General features: G+C 38.6%; 2 protein-coding genes across 3 annotated transcripts in view; one reads left to right on the plus strand and one right to left on the minus strand.

Annotated features, from left to right (window-relative positions):
• The first annotated feature begins 305 nt into the window (after window positions 1-305).
• Window positions 306-13197, plus strand: LOC134678289 (xaa-Pro aminopeptidase 3-like). Of its 2 annotated transcripts, none has more exons than XM_063536777.1 (10): window positions 306-448; window positions 692-960; window positions 1496-1645; window positions 4227-4363; window positions 4691-4920; window positions 5340-5510; window positions 6768-6874; window positions 7565-7702; window positions 12275-12395; window positions 13018-13197. In XM_063536777.1, exons 1-10 carry the CDS (start codon window positions 415-417, stop codon window positions 13185-13187), a joined length of 1527 nt encoding a protein of 508 aa, XP_063392847.1. In that variant the 5' UTR covers window positions 306-414; the 3' UTR covers window positions 13188-13197. The 2 variants fall into 2 exon arrangements, with proteins under 2 accessions (XP_063392847.1, XP_063392849.1); XM_063536779.1 differs by having other exon boundaries at window positions 12279-12395.
• Window positions 13198-16102: 2905 nt separating this feature from the next.
• LOC134679211 (amidophosphoribosyltransferase-like) overlaps window positions 16103-21732 on the minus strand; it is a 31878-nt gene continuing 26248 nt past the window's right edge. Inside the window, exons 10-14 of the mRNA XM_063538090.1 lie at window positions 21367-21525; window positions 20997-21124; window positions 20296-20517; window positions 19341-19461; window positions 16103-18333 (exon numbers count right to left, since the gene is read on the minus strand). Coding sequence (XP_063394160.1) covers window positions 18182-18333; window positions 19341-19461; window positions 20296-20517; window positions 20997-21124; window positions 21367-21525 — 782 coding nt within the window. The 3' untranslated portion in view covers window positions 16103-18181. The remainder of the gene's footprint in view (window positions 18334-19340; window positions 19462-20295; window positions 20518-20996; window positions 21125-21366; window positions 21526-21732) is intronic.

Here is a 21732-nt window from a genome sequence, read left to right on the forward strand (position 1 = left end):
TGACATAAACAAGATAGAAACTATAGAAAGTGACATAGACAATTGGCGTAAAATGAGGTATAAAAATGGTTTTACACTTACCTCAAATATGCTTCAATGCCGCAAGCATGCCGCAAGGTGTGAAATGGCTAAAAGTTGTTAAAGTTCTTACAGACGAGCGTACCAGACTGCAACCTTGATCCGGTCGATCCGGTCAGCATATTTCTTTCTCTCACTCACTTATAGGTACGCGCGTCTGTTGGAACTATTATTTTGAGCATAAATATTTAATGCTTTTACGCTAGCAACACTTTATTAAACGTCAGTCACATACTATTCACATAGCACCAAAATTCTTTCGTATTCTTCCACTGGCCCAAATAAACAAATTCCTTTACTGTATCATCTATTGACAATTATTTTCAATTGAACACAATGCATAATTTTCGTAAAACTTTATTTAATACAGGTATGTCCTAATATATAGGTTATATTTTCTATGTACAATAATAAACCAGTAGACATATATTTTTTGGAAAAATCTCGTATATTATAGGAATTTGCTCTGTAGCTCGGTCATCGATAGAGACCAGTTATAATTCTTGATCAATTACTTAAGAAATAATGTAGTTTCCTTCTAAAATACAGAAGAAGTTAGTTTACGCAACACACATGGTTAGAGAAAAAAAAACTTTATAATATTTTTTTCCAGTTTCTAAAAGCCGAAGGAAAGTATGTGGGAAGCCGGAACAGATAATAAGACGCATGTCTGTCATTGATTATCCTTCTGACGAAAAAATGTTGTCAAAATTTCAAATACCCAAAGGAATAATGGGTCAGCCTACATGTCACACCCACCCTCATCTGATTGAACCAGATTTCTTAACTTGCGGTATCACACAGATGGAATACAGGGAAAGGCGGGAAACATTGGTTCAGAAATTAGCTGCTGAAGTTCACAATGAGCATCAGTCACATATAGTAAGTAAAAGGGCTGAGCGGTCTATCTCTATAAGTCTAGATATTTTTTCTTTTATATATCTATTCCACACACATCCCAAGTTCCCATTTAGGAAACCGATTTGACTTATCAGTCACCCCTCAGCTCACCCCTTAATTTTCTTTATTTGATATCCTTAGTTGGAATGCTGTTTATAAATAAATATAAAATAAAAGTAATTACTAAAAATAATTAAACAATAATCTACCTTATTTTGGTGGTAATATGGTTCACTATGGCTAAACTAGTAGTAATTAGTGAGTTTTGGTTGTCACCTGATGATATTTGCCTATAGTTCTCCAAGAGATTGTCTGATTTCTGTGTTCTAAGTGTTCACTAACAGATTATGTCAGGTCTCAACACTAAATACTCTAAATACTTATGAATTGAGACATTAATATCTCTCAGAAAATATTATGACATCTTTATATTTAGCTAACAAATAAGAAAATTATGTACTTTTTAATTATTAAAAGAAAGACCCTTCCACACTAACATATATTTGAACATTTTTAGATAGTGATACCAGCAGCAAGCAAGCAATACATGTCAGACAAAATTCCATATGTGTTCCGACAGAATTCTGACTTCTTTTATCTAACGGGCTGCTTGGAGGCTTCTGCAATTCTAGTCATGGTCAAACCGGCACAAACTAGCCACTTTAAGGTAAGTTAACTTTTTACTTTTTTTTATTACACTATACAACTATATTACAGGAGCAAGACCACTCTGACAAGAGTGTGATGACAAAGAAGAACTTTATTTATAAAAGCGTTCACTGCTAGGGGGCGTCATTTTGTAAGTATGACAGTATAAAATAAAATAAAAAAGCCCTTTATTCATTGTAAAAAGTTTACATAAAAAATTTTAAAATAAAACTAAGACTTATATAATATGTGTTTTACTAATGAATCCCTAGTGGGTAAAGGCCTCCTCCAATGCTGCCCATTTGTCCCTGTCCTGTGCTGTCGCCATCCAGTCTGTGCCGGCTGTTCTTTTTAGGTCTTCATCCCAACGCATTTGTGGTCTGCCCCGGCCTCTTTTGCCAAGTGGACCTCTCCATTTGGTGACTATTAATGTCCATCTCTTATCTGTAAGTCTTGCTGTATGGCCTGCCCACTTCCACTTTAGTCTTTTTGCATAGCTCAAGGCATCTGTTGCTCCTGTTTTTTCTCTTATTTTTGAGTGTCTTATTTTTTCAATTTTTCTTATATTGAGCATGCTTCTTTCTAGCGCCCGTTGACATGTAATGATTTTTCTTTGAGCTTTTGCCGTGAATTTCCAAGTTTGGCTTCCGTATGTCATACATGGCAAGACACTTGAGTTTAGGACTTTAGTTTTAATGGCTATTGGCATGTTACTTTTAAATATACCTTTTAGGCTCCAGTACTTGTTCCATGTTTGTTGTATTCGCCTTTCTATTTCCGTTTCATTATTGTCTTTATTGAAGCTAATGTTCTTTCCTAGGTAGGTATATTTTTCTACATATTCCAGCGTGTTTCCATTTATACTTAGTGGTCTTTTCCAGCTATTTGTCATTGCCTTTGTCTTACTTAGGTTCATTTCTAGTCCTACTTTGATACTCTCTATGTGTAGGGATTCCGTCATGTGATGTAGTTGCGTACATGACTCCGCTATCAACACTAGGTCATCTGCAAATCTTAAATGATTTAAGTAAGTACCTTGTATGTATATTCCTAATTTACTCCATTTTAGCTTGCTGAAGATGGTTTCTAGAATGGCGATGAATATCTTAGGAGACAGTGGGTCTCCTTGCCTTACTCCCCTTTCTATGGGAAAGCTTTGGCCGAGTGACTCTAACTTGATTCTTCCTGAGTTTCTTCTGTATATACTTTTGATGACCTCTATGTATACATCATCCACTCCTTGTTCATTTAAGCTTTCCCATATACTTGTGTGGGTTACGGTATCGAAGGCTTTTCGGTAGTCGATGAAGGCTAGATACAAGGGTCTCCTCTGCTCTTGATATTTTTCTATGATTAATTCAAGTGTGTGTATGTGGTCTATCGTCGAATATCCTTTCCTAAAACCTGCTTGCTCCACCGGTTGTTTGGCTTCTAATACTGTGCTTATTCTTGAGTTGATTATTGATGAAAACAGCTTGTAGAGGCTGGGTAGCAGGCTTATTGGTCGGTAGTTGTTGATATCCTTTGGGTCGCCTTTCTTATAGATTAGTATAATGTTTGATTCAGACCAGTCTGAGGGTGTCTCTGAACTTTGTAGTATTAAATTGAACAGTACAGCCAACGGTGTTGCCAGGATATTGTTTGCTAGTTTTAGTGCTTCGTTGGTGATGTTGTCTGACCCTGGGCTCTTTTCTAGCTTTAGCTTCTTTATTGCTTCCAAAATTTCAATCTCATCTATAGGTTTAATGTTATTTATGTTATTATTTTTGCTTTGGTTGTTATTAGACCCTACCTCTTTATCGCTGTACAGGTTTCTATAAAATTCTGTTGCCATGTTGATGATATCTGATCTATTGCTAAGATTTTTGTCCTGTTTTTTCAGTTCGCCTATCCAGGATTTGTAGACTCTTAGTTCTTTGTTAGCCTTCTTTGTGCTGCCCGAATGTAGTAGATGTTTTAATGTAGATTCTTGTCTGTATTTTTTATAGTCATTACGTATATATTTGTTTACTAATTTATACAGTGCCGAGAGTTCATTTTTCATGGCTCTTGTTTTGTTCTTTATCAGTATGACAGTGAACATATATATACGTTGCTGGCAGTGAATGTGTTAAACTATAGAAAAGCAAAGTATACTAATTCATGTATGCAAGATTGTTATGTATCTGGATTATTCAATTTTCTTTTGTACTATGGGATGGTCCAAAAATGATTGTTTAAAAATCTTTATTGTGGCAATTGTTGATCATTTTAACAAACATTTGCACAACCGCAATGTATCAAAGGAGAATATTTTGAAGATGATATGTTTTGGTTTAGATAAATGATTGTAGTTCTTATTTTTAATAAGTAAGTAAGGAAAATATTCTTAAAAATTTAATAGTAGTAGTGCATAATTGTTTTCCTACGTATTTTCTCGGAATCGTTGGTATTTGTCATGCTACTTCAATCAACCTCAATATTTTTTGTGTTCTACCGGGACTGACTGAAATAGCAAGACACGTTCCTACGTTTCTGTGAAAATACGAAGGAAAATAATTATGCACTACATCTGCAGTGTAGTAGTGTAATCAAAGCCACCAATATTTTGTATCCCCCAGTCAATCCTGTTCGTTCACGACAAGGACGAGCACGCGGAGCTGTGGGAGGGCCCGCGGACCGGCTGCCACGCGGCCGCGCGCCTCTTCGCGGTCGACGAGGCGCGCCCCATAGGCAACTTCCCTAGCTACTTATCACAGTGCGTACAGTCAACTTTACACATGACACATTACAAGTACTTACAACATACTATTTAACGCTTTCAACGCCACACCTATCGTGCGCGGCGCGTTATTGTGAACCTTCCCAACGAAGGTTGATATTAGGCTGCAGCCATTTTTTGTCACAATTTGCCGCCCGTAATTTTTTGCCGCTCTAGGCCCGTACCTACTGGGGTCTTAAGGCAAATCCGCCATTGGGTAAGCACTCTATTTTCTTTATATTACAATTTGTCTAATCCCTGCTTTTGCTAGAAAAAGTTTTAGGTATTAATATGACACCTCTATCAATGTGCCATACTTTTCAGAGTAGCCTCATCAACGCGCCCCTCCATCCTCTGGAGCCCCCGCGACGCCAACCGTGAGGTCAACGACCTGCTGGCCCCCGTGTGGCAGGCTGGGGCCGCGTCCGGGGACCCGCAGAAGGCCCTGCACGTGATGAGGTCGATCAAGAGCCCCGCAGAGAAGGAGCTCATGAAGGAGACGTGTTATATTGGGAGTCAGGCTATTAATATGGCCATGGCGGTCACTAAACCTGGTGAGAACGATAGGCTAGATCTAGGTGACAAGTTTTTGCTAATGGTATCAGTCGATTAGGTTTGTTTTGAGGGTCCTATGTCTATATGGGACCCATGGCATTCATAAAAACATACCACAGACAGGCCTCAATTAGCTGTTAAGTATTTGTCTTAATCTGTTATGTTGACTTAAATATAAAATGACTTACAAATACAAAATACCAATGCATTTATTTCATTTCTATATTATTATTTATTTATTTTTTACTATGTTATTATATTGTATTAAGTTATTTGTAAGAAAGGGGTAAAACATAAAGTAACTAATTGAGCCTTGTAGTGCGTTTATGAATAAGGGGGCTTACCCCCTATTGCCATAAAATGATAATGATTATTTTTTTAATTCAGTTCTTTTTTCAAAGCTTAAATTTATTTTCAGGCGTATCCGAGCACTACCTGACCGCGGTCCTAGACTACAGCGCCCGCGCCTCGGGGGCGGAGCACCCGGCGTTCCCGCCCGTGGTCGCCGGCGGCGCCCGAGCCACGCACATACACTACGTCACCAACAACCAGCTGCTGAACGCCGACGAAATGGTGCTGGTGGACTCAGGTACACATTACGTACTTGTATTGTAAGATAACTGATTCGGGGCTGATGACACGCCTGCCATGACATCAATGTTTTTTACGTGTGGCGTATGACACGGAAGGAGTGTCATCATATTCTATGGCGCATGGCATGACTGCCGTGTCATGAAATGATTGTTCCGCGCCACAACCAAAAGTTTTCGAAAATGGAACACGCAACGAATCGGATAAGAGAGAATATATTGGTATACGGTATTGTACTTAGAGCTTGGTCTATCCATAATAGGGTATTTGACTGTATTTAAATAAGATATCAGCCACTTTCCCGAATGAAGGTTGAGGGAGGCGATGGCTGAGATACGCGTCATACTCGTGAACGGGTGCTGTTTGTGGAGACTGGTCTGTTAAGCTAACACGAGCTATTAGCTATATATACTATACTTAGTAACTTTTATTAATTAATTACAGTGAGACGCCTCATTCTGTTCTCGTATGTTTCTTTTCTTTTAATGAATGTATTAATTATACAGGATATTGACTCTTGGAGACCTTATACATCTCTAAGGATAACTTGATAAACTATATAATCTTATAGTTCTGACACCTAGAGACATTTACACCTCTAAATATTATAGATTTTTTTTGTGTGTGTTTTTTTATCTGTATTTTGTATGTAATTCGACATTAAGAGACCATATACATCTCTTAGTAATTGTAATACGTTAGATTGAATTGTTAGTTTTATTTTATAAAATTGTTGATGTTATTATTTTTGCTTTTATGTAAATTCAATGTTGACGTGTAAAAGTGCCCTTGTGGCCTATTTGCTGAATAAATGTTGATGTTTGATGATGTTTGATGTTATTTTTAAACATAAGTTCTAGTAATAAATCGTATAGAAATATAAAAAATAGGTGACTTGACCGTGACGTCATTGTGTAAAAATTTCATATTAGCAAACCGTTTTGACAGTTCTAAAAAAGAAACCGATTTGACTAGTAGGAGGACAACCTATTGTATTTAGTCTCCCATTCACTTTAAAAAACTTCCAGTTCTACAGTTCTTTTAGCTTAGGGAATCAAAATACTTCTTTAAAATTCAGGGTATTACTGCAGAGAACAGTGAACGTTGGCTGACGAAGTTAAAGGCAAGAACAATAGACTTCTAATATTTTACATGGGCGAAATTGAGCACCAAGGGTGAAGTTAGTTCCCTATTGTAGATAGTTTGGCCAACCCTTATTTTATAAAGTAAATAATGACAATAGTATAATTGACAGGCAGCCAACGCTGGTTATACAACTCGGACATCTCTCGAACGTGGCCGGTGTCCGGGAAGTTCACCAAGCACCAGAGGATATTGTACGAGCTCATACTTAATGTTCAAGTGAGTACAATCAACACCGTCTTAGGCCTACAGTCCACGGAAGCGTAGCTGCATAGACGCGTATTCGTCATTGTACGCTTGGTGTACAGTCAACGGTAAAAATATGGGTGTACAAATCATTTCAAAAATATGTCCCATAACTCTTAATTATGTCAGTGAATTAAGAACTATGGAACATGTTTTTGAGTAAGTTATCTACACCCAAATTTTTACCGTTGACTGTACGCTTGCTTGCAGCCTACATACAAAACCGAACAACTCTGTCCACGGAGCGGCTGACGCGACGTTGCCGCTCCGTGGACAGAGTGCGGTTTTGTATGTAGGCTGCAAGCAAGCGTACAAAGACGAATACGCGTCTATGCAGCTACGCTTCCGTGGCCTTAAGTGTAAGTAAAGAGCGGACTGTCGGTGGGTGGAGTGAAAAAGCTGGAAAAAACGTTTTTTTTTTCAATTTGGTCATTTCAGTATAGTTGTATACTATACATTAGAGTTTGACCAAGATAAGTCTGCAACGATTTTGATAACACACGCAGTGCAAGTGTCATTTATACGTCATAATTACATAGAAGTTTGACGTTTAAAATAACATTTGCACTGCGTGTGCTATCAAGAACATTGCAGACTTATCTTGGTCTAGCTATATTTTTCTATTATTTATTTTTGTTCTCTACGTTATGGATCTCGTTACAGAAGCGGTTAATACAAATACTAGGCGAGCACCGACCAGCGTTGGACCAGCTGTTCGACTCAATGTGCAGGCTACTAGGCAAGCATCTGCAGCAGGAGGGCATCCTGCCCAGGAACATAGACGGGAACGATCTTGTAGGCGTAAGTAGCTTTGTATTGTATACTAGTTCTTAGTTACCAAGTGGTTATAGCTTCTAGAAGTGTATTCCCACTCTCTGTGCTCTTTGGGAACGGATGGAAATGATTTCATTGCCGTCTGTTCCCGGATCACAGACGGGAATGAAACTATTCCCTTACTACGCGTAACATATTGAAAGGAATTATTATTGGCCCCTGCTCCATGTAACTGTAGCAGGGACATCCTACACCGTCATAGGCGAACACAGAAGAGCGTTAGATCATATGTTATAAATGTATTCCCAGATAGTCAGGTGACAACCAAAACTCACTAATGGCATAAAAATTATACAAAAATCAACCTTGTTTTACTAAAAGTACATGATTTGTTATGGCTCTGAACTTGTGGTAGTAACTATGAGTAATTACTAATTAGTGAGTTTTGGTTGTCACTTGACATGATTTTTTTAATGATTTAATTCCCGTCTGTTCTCGGATCACAGACGGGAATGAAATCATAATAATTCCTCTATCAAAAAAAGGAATATTTCCTGAACAGTCTCTGCCCATATAACCATTCCAGTCGCAGAATCATCAAAGTGGTAACTAAATGTCAGATGTGTCGTAACAGAGTCCACACAATGTGTCTAGAATTGTTTCGAAACAAAGTGTCGTCGCCGTGTGTACACTTTTCCGTAACAAGGTGTCGACACATTTGTGTGCACTTTGCGTGCGGTTTGCGACTAAATCTGACAGCAAATTTGTGACAGCAAATGTCAATATAAAATACCTCTTGAAAACCAAGGTTTGTCAAACTACTATTAGTGTCTCGTGTGCTCGTAAAGTAATTCTAGTAAGTCATCATGGGCGATGCAAATGATAATAATCGACCAAAACCATATAAACACCCAGCACCCGTCAACCTTTTACAGAAAAGTTTTTAAAGAAATGTAATAAGCTACTTAGGTCAGCCAACGAATGCTCCAAAAAGTTGTAGAGGGAAATGCTCGGAACACAATTTTTGACTCTGTAACTTGGTTTGGACAAGTTAGGAGGTGAACATATCAAAAGTCCCCGGCCGTAGCCCTTGAGCGGGGGGAAGAGAGGGGGCTTTGAAGGTCCCATTTTCCGGTTTTTCGATTATATCTCGGAAACTATGCATCTTAGCGACATGGCCACTTATACAAAATGAAAGTTAATTTAATTTGTTACAAGTTTATTCCGTCAATTTTTTCGATATGTTAAATAGTTTTTGAGATATCCGCTCTTGAAAATTTATTTAGGGCTCTCAATTTTATCTTGATATATCTACATCCTACATCAGTGAAGGTGCTAGGCCGTGTATGGTATCGTTTTCGTATAAATTTGGGTTGCTGAATCCATTTAAGGTATCACATTGACACCATTCCACAAAATTAAAAAAAATCTTTTTAGGGTTCCGTACCTCAAAAGCAAAAAACGGAATCCTTATAGGATCACTCGTGCGTATGTATGTCTGTCCTTCTGAATACACAAAATAGTTCTTTACCTATAGATGACAGGAAAACCTTTTAGAAATGTGCAGTCAAGCGCGAGTCGGACTTAATGTACGGAACCCTTAATACGCGAGTCCGACTCGCACTTGGCCGGTTTTTTTTAAACTCCTCTTGACGCTTAACCGCTGAACCGATTTCGTTGAAATTTGGTATAGAAATAGTTTGCGTCCCGGAACAGGACATAGGATAGATCTTATAACCAAAATCATCTTTTGAAGGTGTGAAAAGTGGCGTGGAAATTTGTACCGGAAATCAATAACCGCTGAACCGATTTATATTAAATTTGGGATGGTCTACATCTTTGATTTAGTTAAAAATGATAAAAAAAACATGACTTCAAACCTAAACTTAAACAGAATTAACTTCAAGAAGTCAATTCTGAATCTTTAAAGGATGATTTTTGAGATAACTTATTATGTCCTGTCTCGGGACTCAAAATATATGTGTACTAAATTTAAATTAAAACTGTTCAGCAGTTTAAGCGTGAAGAGGAGTTTAAAAGAAAATAAGTTTATTTATATGTTTTTACTTTGGAATGGTGTCAATGTGATACCATAACTAAATTTGGTACTGCGAATTTATACGAAAACGATACCAAACATGGCCTCGTAGCTTTATTGTTGTAGAAGTCAAAATAAAATTGAGAGCCCTAAATTCTTATTACTTGACCAAACTTGTGTAGAAGGAAAAGGAAAAATAAAAGTCTTCGGCAGGAATATAAGACACAAATATATATATTTTTTGCGTTACTATTTCAATCATCAAATATAAACATACCTTGATTATATTATTCTAGTGAGATCCTCATAGATAAACAAAAACATTTACTTAAAAAATTACAAGGTCGAAATGTCACGGAACTTGTGAGAGTAATATGTGAAAAATAAAAACTTTTATGACAAAAAAATCTGGACACAATTTAAGAAGCATCCAATTGCGTCGAGGAATCATCTGTATTTTTGCAGAATTCGAAAACGATGGTCATTTTATAATCCAAGATGGCGGCTACGTATTTTGTCATAAAAGTCGTCATGAGTATCGTTTTATAGGTTTTAGGAAGTGCCGATTTCGAAAATGATGACCATTTTGGATTCCAAGATGTCTGCCGTGCACTTTGTCATATAAGCCGTCATAGATGTTGATTTATAGGTGTTAGGAAGAGCAGATTTCGAAAATGATGACCATGACCAACAAAACGACATCCATGACGACTTTTATGACATACTGCATGGCCGCCATTTTGGATTCCAAAATGGTCATCATTTTCGAAATCAGGGCCCCCTAAAACCTATAAAACGACACCCATGACAACTTTTATGACATAGTGCATGGCCGCCATTTTGGAATCCAAAATGGTCATCATTTTCTAAATCTGCGCCCCCGAAAAAACCTATAAAACGACACCCATGACAACTTTTATGACATAGTGCATGGCCGCCATTTTGGATTTCAAAATGGTCATCATTTTCTAAATCGGGGCCCCCTAAAACCTATAAAACGACATCCATGACGACTTTTATGACATAGTGCATGGCCGCCATTTTGGAATCGAAAATGGTTATCGTTTTCGAAATCTGCGCCCCCCAAAACCTATAAAACGACACCCATGACGACTTTTATGACATAGTGCATGGCCACCATTTTGGAATCCAAAATGGTCATCATTTTCTAAATCTGCGCCCCCCAAAACCTATAAAACGACATCCATGACGACTTTTATGACATAGTGCATGGCCGCCATTTTGGAATCGAAAATGGTTATCATTTTCGAAATCTGCGCCCATCAAAACCTATAAAACGACACCCATGACGACTTTTATGACATAATGCATGGCCGCCATTCTGGATTACAAAATGGTCATCATTTTCGAAAGCGGGCCCCCTAAAACCTATAAAACGACATCCATGACGACTTTTATGACATAGTGCATGACCGCCATTTTGGATTCCAAAATGGTCATCATTTTCGAAATCGGCACTCCCTAAAACCTATAAATCGTCACCCATCTCGACTTTTATGACAAAGTGTTTGGCTACCATCTGCATGCAAGACATTTCTATTATTTTTACGTACAAAAATGGCCCCTGTCAACTTCCAACCGAGATTTAATCGATAATTTATTCGATTAATGTTCAGATTAATTCAATTTCAATCTATGTTAGGTCGACTAAACTAATCGTGATTAAAATTTGAGGATTAACTTTTTTTATTCCATTAATTAGTCGAATAAACAGTTAATCTATTAAGTCCCATCTCTGACCACGGCATTTTTACACTTTGAGAATATCTAAAAACAAATGAACACAAGGAGCCATTTTGCAAATCCAGTAACTTTGTTATTACTTTTGACAGCGCGTGTCATGTGTCTACACAGAGTCGACACAAAGTCGAAACATTTGCGACTACTTTGTGACTGCAATATTTCTCAGCCTTAAACCATATTTATACATCATAATTAACAAGTTTCGTAGTATGTAAAGCGTTATTTCTGTTATTTAAGTATAGTATACGCATCGAAGTACTAAAAATGCATCAAATAATATATTTATGAACACAGGCACTGAGAAGTAAACAATTTAATTTCCGGCTAAACTAAAACAATGTGGTGGCGCGTTGATTATATTACACTTAGTTTATCAAATCACTCGAGCAGTTTAATTCCCCATAATAATTTAAGTCCTATTGTAATATAAATGCAAACAATATATAATTACGTCTTGTAATCCGTTTTAGAGATGGCGTATTAATGTCACTTATTTTTATTTAACTATTTTTCCATCTGACAGTTTCCATTTGACAGGAACAAAATGAACGAATGAACGAATGATTTTGGCATAAAGTAGTCGCAAACTAGTAACAATGTGTGCACACGGCGACCACACTTTATGTCACTTTGTGTCATGTGTCGACCCTTCCCCATTTCTGGTAACTGTGTCGACACGGCGACGACTCTGCGACTGGAATTGTGACCGAAACAGACGGTGTCGACACAAGATGTGTCTACACCGCGTCGTAACGGCGACTGGAAATGGTTGTATGGGTGTATATTGAATGTTTTAGAAAGCGTACCGCCTGTGTCCGCACCACGTGTCCCACTACCTGGGGATCGACGTGCACGACACGCCGCTGGTGCGACGGCACATGCCCGTCAAGACGGACATGGTGGTCACCGTGGAGCCTGGTACGTTCCTTTTTACCCTTTGATCGCCACCCGATTGATGTGATTGTGGGCCTTGTCCGAATGCACGAAGGTAGATATTGGGTTGTAGCCGCACGCGTCAGTTGACGACGGACGTCTTTGACGGTTATCAGGGCGGATCTAGGATTTCGGTTTGGGATGGGTATGTGGAATTCACTGAAGGTAGACGTAGGACAAACCTTAAACTGTTTTATGAAGACTGTAGCCTTTAGGAGCATGGAGAAGGAGTATAGAGATAGGGTATAGAGTAGAAGGAGTGAAATCTCTTATGGTAGAACAGTTGTAAGTGTCCAGCATTCAGCTGTAAATAATAGTTCCAAATCTCTCCAGACCAGCGCTAGAGTAGCTAAGAACGTTGGCGTTATTGATGGAGTGAAGTGCCCTGTCAATGATTTGAAATTTTTTATCAAGTATTGGTATTGTAGCGCCACCTATTTTAGGTTTTCTGACGGCCACTTTTTGATACATACATGGAGATTGTTTTCCTTACTTTCCATATTTTGAGGGCCTTAATTCCGCTGGTGAGCGTCATTTATACACGCCTGTCAAATCTTTTATAAGCAATTCTTAGTCTCACTAGTTTTAAAAGCATCATTTATTCCAGGCATATACATCCGTCCGGACGACACGTCAGTGCCTCCGGAATTCCGCGGCATCGGGATCCGGATCGAGGACGACGTGCTGATAACGGACGGCGAGCCGCTGGTGCTCACCGCGTCCTGCGTCAAGGAGCCCGACGATGTGGAGGCCGTCGTTGGGAAACATAGCCTGTGACTGGACTATACGGAGTTAAGACAAAGAGAATTTTAAATAGAGACGGATTTAATTACACAAACGGGTCTACCGCGATATAATTTCATTGTTTTCACCTTAAATTCCGACGTTTCAGCTGAGCAATGAAATTATATCGCGGTAGACCCGTTTGTGTAATTATGTACAAATATATGTACAAAACGTGAGAGTTTAAAGTGTTGTAGAGACAGATTTTCAAAGTAAATTATGTAGTGTGTTTCAAAGTAAAACATGGCAGTGAATTTACTGCCATGATTCGACAGATGTTTAAAACTTTTTCAACGCCATTTGACTTTGATCCTTATTTCTTTCATTGATGCGTTAAATTTTTTAATGTTAAAAGTGGAGCTGGAGGAAGGTATGGCGCCATCGGTCGAAAAGAACGGACCATACCTTCGGCCTGGTCTCGAGTAGATGGCACCACATTAACAAATGCAATATTCCATCGGTGTTGAAATCACTTTTTGTGTAGTCTGAAATACGTAGGTAAAATTTAGTACTTGACAGCCTTCTAGCCTAGTTGGTAGTGACCTCGCCTACGAAGCAGGAGGTCCTAGGTTCGAATCCTTAATCGTAAGGGAGTTTATTTGTGTGTTTATCACAAATATTTGTTCCTGAGATATGGACGTTTTATGTTTATAAGTATTTATATATTATATATATCGTCGTCTAGTAGCCCACGATATAAGCCTTATTGAGCTTACTGTGGGACTAAGTCGATCTGTGTAAAATTGTATTGTCCTATAATACTTATTTATTTAAATTTACTGTAACAATAGTTTCTTTCTACCATTTGGAGACTGACTTTTATACCTTGGAAAGGTTATTTATTATTAGCACAAATTATTTAAATGTTACAACGCTGGCCAATAAGTACTCTAAAGCAATAAAAACGAGAAATTTCCATACGAAGTAACCAGTTTTATTACGACTCTAATATTGGACGTATTTATTTTTGAAGTAACATATAGAGCAAACGTAGTTTGAATTGAGATTAGTAAATAAACACTTCTAGTATAGGCCTTTATGATATGAAAAAAAAACCGGGCAAGTACGAGTCGGACTCGCGCACGAAGGGTTCCGTATCATAATGCAAAAAAAAAGCAAAAAAAAACGCTCACCCATCCAAGTACTGACCACTCCCGACGTTGCTTAACTTTGGTCAAAAATCACGTTTGTTGTATGGGAGCCCCATTTAAATCTTTATTTTATTCTGTTTTTAGTATTTGTTGTTATAGCGGCAACAGAAATACATCATCTGTGAAAATTTCAACTGTCTAGCTATTACGGTTCGTGAGATACAGCCCGGTGACAGACGGACGGACGGACGGACGGACGGACCGACGGACGGACGGACGGACAGCGAAGTCTTAGTAATAGGGTCCCGTTTTACCCTTTGGGTACGGAACCCTAAAAAACTTAATATATGACACACAGAAAATAAGGCGGAGACTTCCTATTAATGAAATTATACTTATATGAAGAATTCCCGTTCCTCCATAGGGTTACAAATAAAAAAGGATACTTTACAAATATACACGACCTTATTGTCAGTGTCTTAGAGGCGTGAAAATATGTTTGGAACGTTGGCTTGTAAAGATGTTTGTGAACTTGACTGAACAAAGTTTTGTTTCCATATATTTTGAATTGTAATAAATACAATTATAATTACGACCGCGATTTTGTATACAGGTGATCTTGTGTAGGTACCAGTCGGTAAAACTGTCCCTGATATTACGTAAACTGAAGTTTAAATCTATGCCAGTTTGGGCAATGATTACAAAACAAAATCCTCCTAAGGCCCCCTAAACAAGGACAATTGGCAGTTAAATGAGAAATCAATGGTGTAGGAAATATGGTCGAAAATCTTTTGTATGAAATCGAATGAAACTAATATTTGAAACTCTGTTCGTTCCAATGGGGTTGGCCGGTGGAAGTTTTTAGCAGATGACGCCATCATAGCTTGCCCCGTCAATCCCTAGAATTATGTAATTTTTTATTATTATTATTTTAATACCCTGGATGCCAGCCCTTTAAGCCAAATCTCATAGAAAAAGGGGCAAGCTATGATGGCGCCATCTATGCAAACCTTGACAGTTGCCAACCCCATTGAAATGGTTTAAATTACATTTATGTAACTGGGATTTGACATGAAGACCGTTTGCTGACTCAAAATAAATCATAATCTGAAGTGAAATGTAATAGCGTTATTCACAAACCAACTACACTACAAGCCTGAATTAGGTATGAATCGTTTGTCTTATTCTGTCATTTTGACTTATGTATTTGTAAGAGTGGGATAAAACATGAATGATCTAATTGAGGCTTGTAAAGGTTTATGAATAGTGGGGTAAAAAGTTCCTCTGATACGTCATCCGATATTCAAATTAATTATACTTTAGTTGTATAGACAAACAAACGTATTAGGTATATTTAAGTAGCTAGTAAATTGTGTAAATAAATTGGAATATACACATTTAAAAACTGTTTATTCATTTATTTAAGACTTGTCTTTTGTTTAACCTTTTCGAAGCCGTGTCAAACACAAAAGCTGTCACTCGGACGCCACGTCACCGAAGTGTCAAAACTGAAATTGAACTTTATGCAATATGCACGTAGGTCTGTGTTGCTATGTGGTCTGTGACGGATTAATCGGTCTTTGGCGTTGGACCTACGGTCCGGATATATCGAACAGTGGCGTCCAAAAGGTTAATAATTTAATAAATTTGCTGCATGCAATATCATTCTTAAAAAATTCTGAATTATGACTAAACATCAGTCAGAAACTCAGGAGCCTTATCATTCATTAGAGGCTACAGGTTACAGTTTTACTTTCCCATTTATAAATTTATAATTATAATATTTAGTTGGACAAATTCCCAAAAAAAAAAAACACATTAATTACAAATAAATGATTTAATTCATTCTCAATAATAATAGTTGTACATTCGTACAACAACTTATTCTATACCAATAGGGTGGAATGTACTTAATTTACAGCTACTGTCAACTGATAGCACGCAACGCGTTGCAATTTATACTCTATTAGCCAGTTTATAGAGTTGGAAATGTAATAAAGATACAATTACGTAAAGTAGCCATTTACAATTTTACATATTGAGTCGCCAAAGACGCAAATGAAATGACAAACAAATGTTATAAGTATTTTGACTTACTTGCTTCTTCGATCATTTTACATCTGTTTTGGTGACCCTACATATATTGTATAAAAATGGCGACGAGATTTAAATCGTATACCTTTTTAACAAAGTCTACAATCGCTTGACGTTCTTTGCTCTTAAATATGGATGCATTTTTACTAATAGACTTAATTTAGTTTACAATAGTAATCTGTAGTTAACAATAGTAATCTGATAATAAATCAGTAAAAATAATGCCATACTGTGTAACTGTTATGGTCCATAATTTAAGAAAAACATGTAAAAATTATAAATTGACTCGATAATTTATTTAAACATTGAAATCCATGAACCTTAATGTCAGATCTAACCATTCGAGAATTATCTTAGATCAAATTTAGTACCTACAGTCTAAGGCAAATGCCCGACCGACGGAACGACTCACAAGGTTTTACTTGCTACTCTTGCTAGCAACGTAAACATACACTGATCCGATAAGTGTATATTTTATTGATATAGGATTTGTGTCTGCACGTTTCTTGAAAACAATCGAGTTGTAATCGCTCTATCGCCGCTGGTCAGACACCTGCCTAAAATGCAGCACTCACTGTACTATATAGCAAATACGGTACTTATTTTTAGTACCGTAAGTAAGAATTTTTAATATGTCCTAATGGTTCCGTAACATTAGGATATCTAAAAAAAGGTAAACGCATATCAAAATCACATAAGCCTTCATGATTTGACACTCGTTATTTTTCGTACGCTTGAGCAATTTTAATATACATCAACACAAATATTATATCAAAAAACTAAATTATTAGATTACAAAATATGTACGTACATTATTTTATTAGATATACAGGAATCAATTTGAGAATTACCCTTAAATTAGTTATAATTAATTAAAAATATATTACAGTAAAATTTTGCTAGCTCACCTGCAAGCACTACATTTGGTCCCTGATGTTTGCACATTGATGTCATTGATAGACTAAACTATAGTGCGTGTTTATACATTTGTTACTAAACGCAAGTAGCAAATATAACTAAATCGCACTAAACACTAATCAATATTTAAACAGGCCCTTAAAGCCTGTGACAGAAGATACTAAATTGCGCAACAAAAAATTCTGACAATCGGTTCGTCGGAATTACGTCTACCAAAACCCAGAGACCCAAAAACATTTTTTTTAAATAGAATCTTTATTTCGGGTCTCAGGAGGTTAATAAAATGGCGATATATTATTGTCTCGTCTCTAGTCTAGACTAAGGTCCTACTGTGTCACTTACCATAAGGACGACATTTGCTTGTATTTTTATACGAATAACCGATCAAAGCGTCCTTATGGCTTATGGCAAGCGATAAGGTCGATAAGGATAAGTATGGCTGGCCCTTATTGACTTTAAAAGTTATTCAAACAGTCAAACGTGCTGTTACTTGCGGCCGCTGTAATATAAATACGAGTATAACAAAATTTTACTGTAATCAACAAACATTATGTCTATTCATTTAAGTCGAAACCAGCACGACAATCTTACTCTAAAAAATACGTGTTATACTTAAATAGTATATAAGGCACAGTGTAAAAATAAGGCACATCGTAAATGGAAAATGTGTACAAAAATATGTTCTTAATTATGTACTTTGTGTACTTTTAGGGAACAGTAAATGTCTAGTTGTACTTATATATGTCTCTTAAACAGGCTGGCATTCCGCTGTCCTCCCCATTGCCCCTTGACGACGTCCATGGATGCCCCGAAACCTAAATGTTGGAGGGGCGTGATTGTCCAAGAAGACACATACGGTTAATGGATCCAGTGCTACCCTAGAGTTCACCAGTCGGCCTCCGGCAGGCCCCCGGGGTAGTCGCCGGTGAGGCAGGCGGTGCAGTGCCCGCCCACGCCGTCGCTCGGCGTTGACTTCATGTTGTAGTGGATGGCGCTCACGAGGCCCTCCACGCTCAGGTATTCGAGACTGTCGGCACCTGGAAATAATTAAGGCTGATTTAGATAGCCTCCAACACAAGAGCACGCCACTTTGATCGGTCCAGAGCGGTATCCCGCCAGCTTTCGCCGACGCCGAGCTCACGGAGATCTGCCTCCACTCTATCTGCCCAACGGTATTTGGGACGACCAACAGGACGGTGCCCAGTTCAGACTCATTTTGGGTCATCGCGCCAACCAAGTAAGTAAGTAGTAAGTGATTTAGATGGCGCGCGAACTCTCATGCGATTTTAGTCACATTGCGGACTGTCGGTTACGTCCAATTCAACCGACCGATCAAAAACCGCAATGTAATGAAACTCGCATGCGAGTTCTAGCATCGTCTAAATGAGCCCTTACTTGTGTGAAAAATGCTTCTATTTTTAACCTAAACTTCACCAACTTTACAAAAAGTCGAATTTGAAACCAATGTTTAAGGAAATATGGTTAATTTTTTTTTGTTTTGAAACAAAAGAAAAGCAACTCTATTCCAATTATAATGGTTAAATTACATTCAAGTGAGTACTACGAGTAGGACCGTGGGCCTTACAAGGATAATACTCTATACCGTGTGCCCGCGAGGGACACAATTAGGCGCATACGCAATGCGACGTAATTAAAAACCACGGTTTAAAATGGATGCCATCAAATCAAAAACAATCTACATAATTCAATCGGGTTACCGTCGTTCCCCACCAAGTGTAAAATGCCCTTTGATACTAAGTAGGTATTATAGTTCGTTTTTTAGCATTAGAAAAAAGGTAAACAATCTTGACATGTCTTTTAATTGAAAAACTCTTTTTAAAAATAAGTCAAGGCAAATATGTAACAATTATGAATCTAATACGGTCATTTATATTCTGCTGCTTTCATAAATAATAGTTACTGATTTTTAAAATTCGTTTTTCAAGTAAAAGACATGTCAAGATTACTTGCCTTCTTTCTAATACTAAAAACAGGTACTTTAAAGGACGCTATTCTGTGCACCCGTAGATAGTAGTGTACTAACCGACATGTTTGGCGAGCTTCGGCGCTTCCATCTTGTTCGCGATGAGCTCCTCTCGCGTGGGTATGTTGATGCCCATATAGCATGGGTACTTTAGGGGCGGGGACGCTATTCTGATGTGCACCTGTAAAAATATATCATATATTAATACCAACACAATTTACTTGCTCACGATCTTAGTCTGAGTTGACTCTGTAGCGACTTGCATAGAGCAAAGTCAGGAGCGTCATTATAAACGTCATATTATCATAGAAATATAGCATTAATGATGACAATTTGGCTTGCAGAATTAGCTTGGTCTGACAATAGATGTCTTTTTAAAATCTCGTTTACCTGCCAGGAATGGCTTGTTAGGCATGGACGTTCTCTGATATCGTACTGAAATGGGCCTTATGGGCTGTTTACCTGCTACAGGTAATATTGGCGACTGCCAATAAGCCAAAAATGTTTGCAATTGACGTGCTCTTACATAACACCCAACTTAGCCAGACTAGTTTACATTATAATACATTTCTAACCCACCTCAGCGGCACCCGCGTCTCTCAGCAGCTTAATAATCGGCCCAATAGTGTTCCTTCGCACTATAGAGTCATCAATAAGCACGATGCGTTTGCCGTTGACGTTCTCTGAGAGTGCGCCGAACTTTTTGGCCACGCCTAACTGGCGCAGCCGGGTGGACGGCTGGATGAAGACCGAACGTGCTGCCAATTTGACCTAATTTACATTATAATCCATTTTTAACTCACCTCAGCGGCACCCGCGTCTCTCAGCAGCTTAATAATCGGCCCAATGGTGTTCCCTCGCACTATAGAGTCGTCAATAAGCACAATGCGTTTGCCATTGACGTAATCTGAGAGCGCGCCGAACTTCTTAGCCACGGCTAACTGGCGCAGCCGGGTAGACGGCTGGATGAACGTGCGGCCTACTTAACCTATTTACAAATACATTTTTAACTCACCTCAGCGGCACCCGCGTCTCTCAGCAGCTTAATAATCGGCCCAATGGTGTTCCCTCGCACTATAGAGTCGTCAATAAGCACAATGCGTTTGCCGTTGACGTTCTCCGAGAGCGCGCCAAACTTCTTGGCCACGCCTAACTGGCGCAGTCGGGTGGACGGCTGGATGAACGTGCGGCCTACGTAGCGGTTCTTGCATAGGACCTCCATGAAGGGAATACCGGACTGGTGGCAGAAAAATTTACATGTTATAGGTATTACGGTTAATCTGATGACTAACCCTTGAACGCCACGATGATGTACAACTTTATCGGAATTCATGAAAATGTATTTTGACTGGTACAGAAAGTCACAGCGCCCTATGCCATCAAGTCTACCTTTTGTCCGATACGTCTTTTATAGATGCAATAAAGATTAAATAAATATCTAAATGTGTGCGCCTGTAGCCGTCTTTTGGCATTCAAAGGGTTACTAAGATATTATATTTGACTACGGTGTGGAGGTTTGTATAATACCTTTAAAGTAAATAAAAAATACTTAAACGAATTCTCGTTGGTATCATCCGGCAAGAGAAATGGAAGTGGAAACTACTCAAGCGTATGTTTATTTTTCAAAATTGAATAGTTTTATCTCTGTATCAACAACTATACCTATCTAAATCTCTTTAGAGCGCAGTGTTGATATAGCTTTGTACTCGTACGTACCTGTCTAGCGTAGCCGTGCGCCGCAGCGGTGCCGGATTCAGGGACCGAGGACACAATATCCGCGTCGACGGGCGACTCTCGGGCCAGCATACGGCCGCACTGCATACGCGCAGAATACACCATTTGACCTACCGACGAATTGTTTATTGTATAAGGAGAGCAAACAAACATCTGCATATGTGTGAGAGATAAAATTAAGGTACCAGAATATTTCTTTTTTTGAGATTGATTTCGGCAGGAGGTTTTCAAACTTATTTTTGAACGACCTTGAATATGCAGAACTCCTGCTGCTTGCTCTAGCCGCTCCACCGCTGAGTGCGGAGTCCGTGGCAAGCCTCCACTGCCACTATGTCAGCCCTACAGTACTAACCTTCGAACATGGAGTCTGCTCGTGCGAAGTACACATACTCGAATATACAGAACGCTTGCTGCTTGTCCGCGGGCCGCTCCACCACGTCCACGGTGCGGACTCCGTGCCGGGACATCTCCACTATCTCGCCGGGGAGCACTTCGCGTACGTAGCGGGCGCCTGTCAAATTATCAATCGTAAAGTGAACCGTTTTTTGCACCGTCAGGCGCCAAACCGTGATGAGTGGCGGAAGCAAGGGGAGGCCTTTGCCCAGCAGTGGGACACAAAATAGTCTGTATATAAAAAATGTTATGTGACAATCGTATAGGAATCGGTCTAGTCCCAAAGCGATCACGGTCTAGTCACGTGATTGATTACGCGAGGGGG

The sequence above is a fragment of the Cydia fagiglandana genome, chromosome Z (assembly GCF_963556715.1).
Source record: "Cydia fagiglandana chromosome Z, ilCydFagi1.1, whole genome shotgun sequence".
Classification (NCBI taxonomy): Eukaryota; Metazoa; Arthropoda; class Insecta; order Lepidoptera; family Tortricidae; genus Cydia; species Cydia fagiglandana.

Bases quoted from the DNA above. Each gene is read 5' to 3' on its own strand.
- LOC134678289 (XM_063536777.1), top strand. From the start codon at position 415: ATGCATAATTTTCGTAAAACTTTATTTAATACAG. The intron at 449-691 runs GTATGTCCTAAT...ATTTTTTTCCAG, and splicing joins TAAAACTTTATTTAATACAG to TTTCTAAAAGCCGAAGGAAA. The intron at 5,511-6,767 runs GTACACATTACG...TATAATTGACAG, and splicing joins AATGGTGCTGGTGGACTCAG to GCAGCCAACGCTGGTTATAC.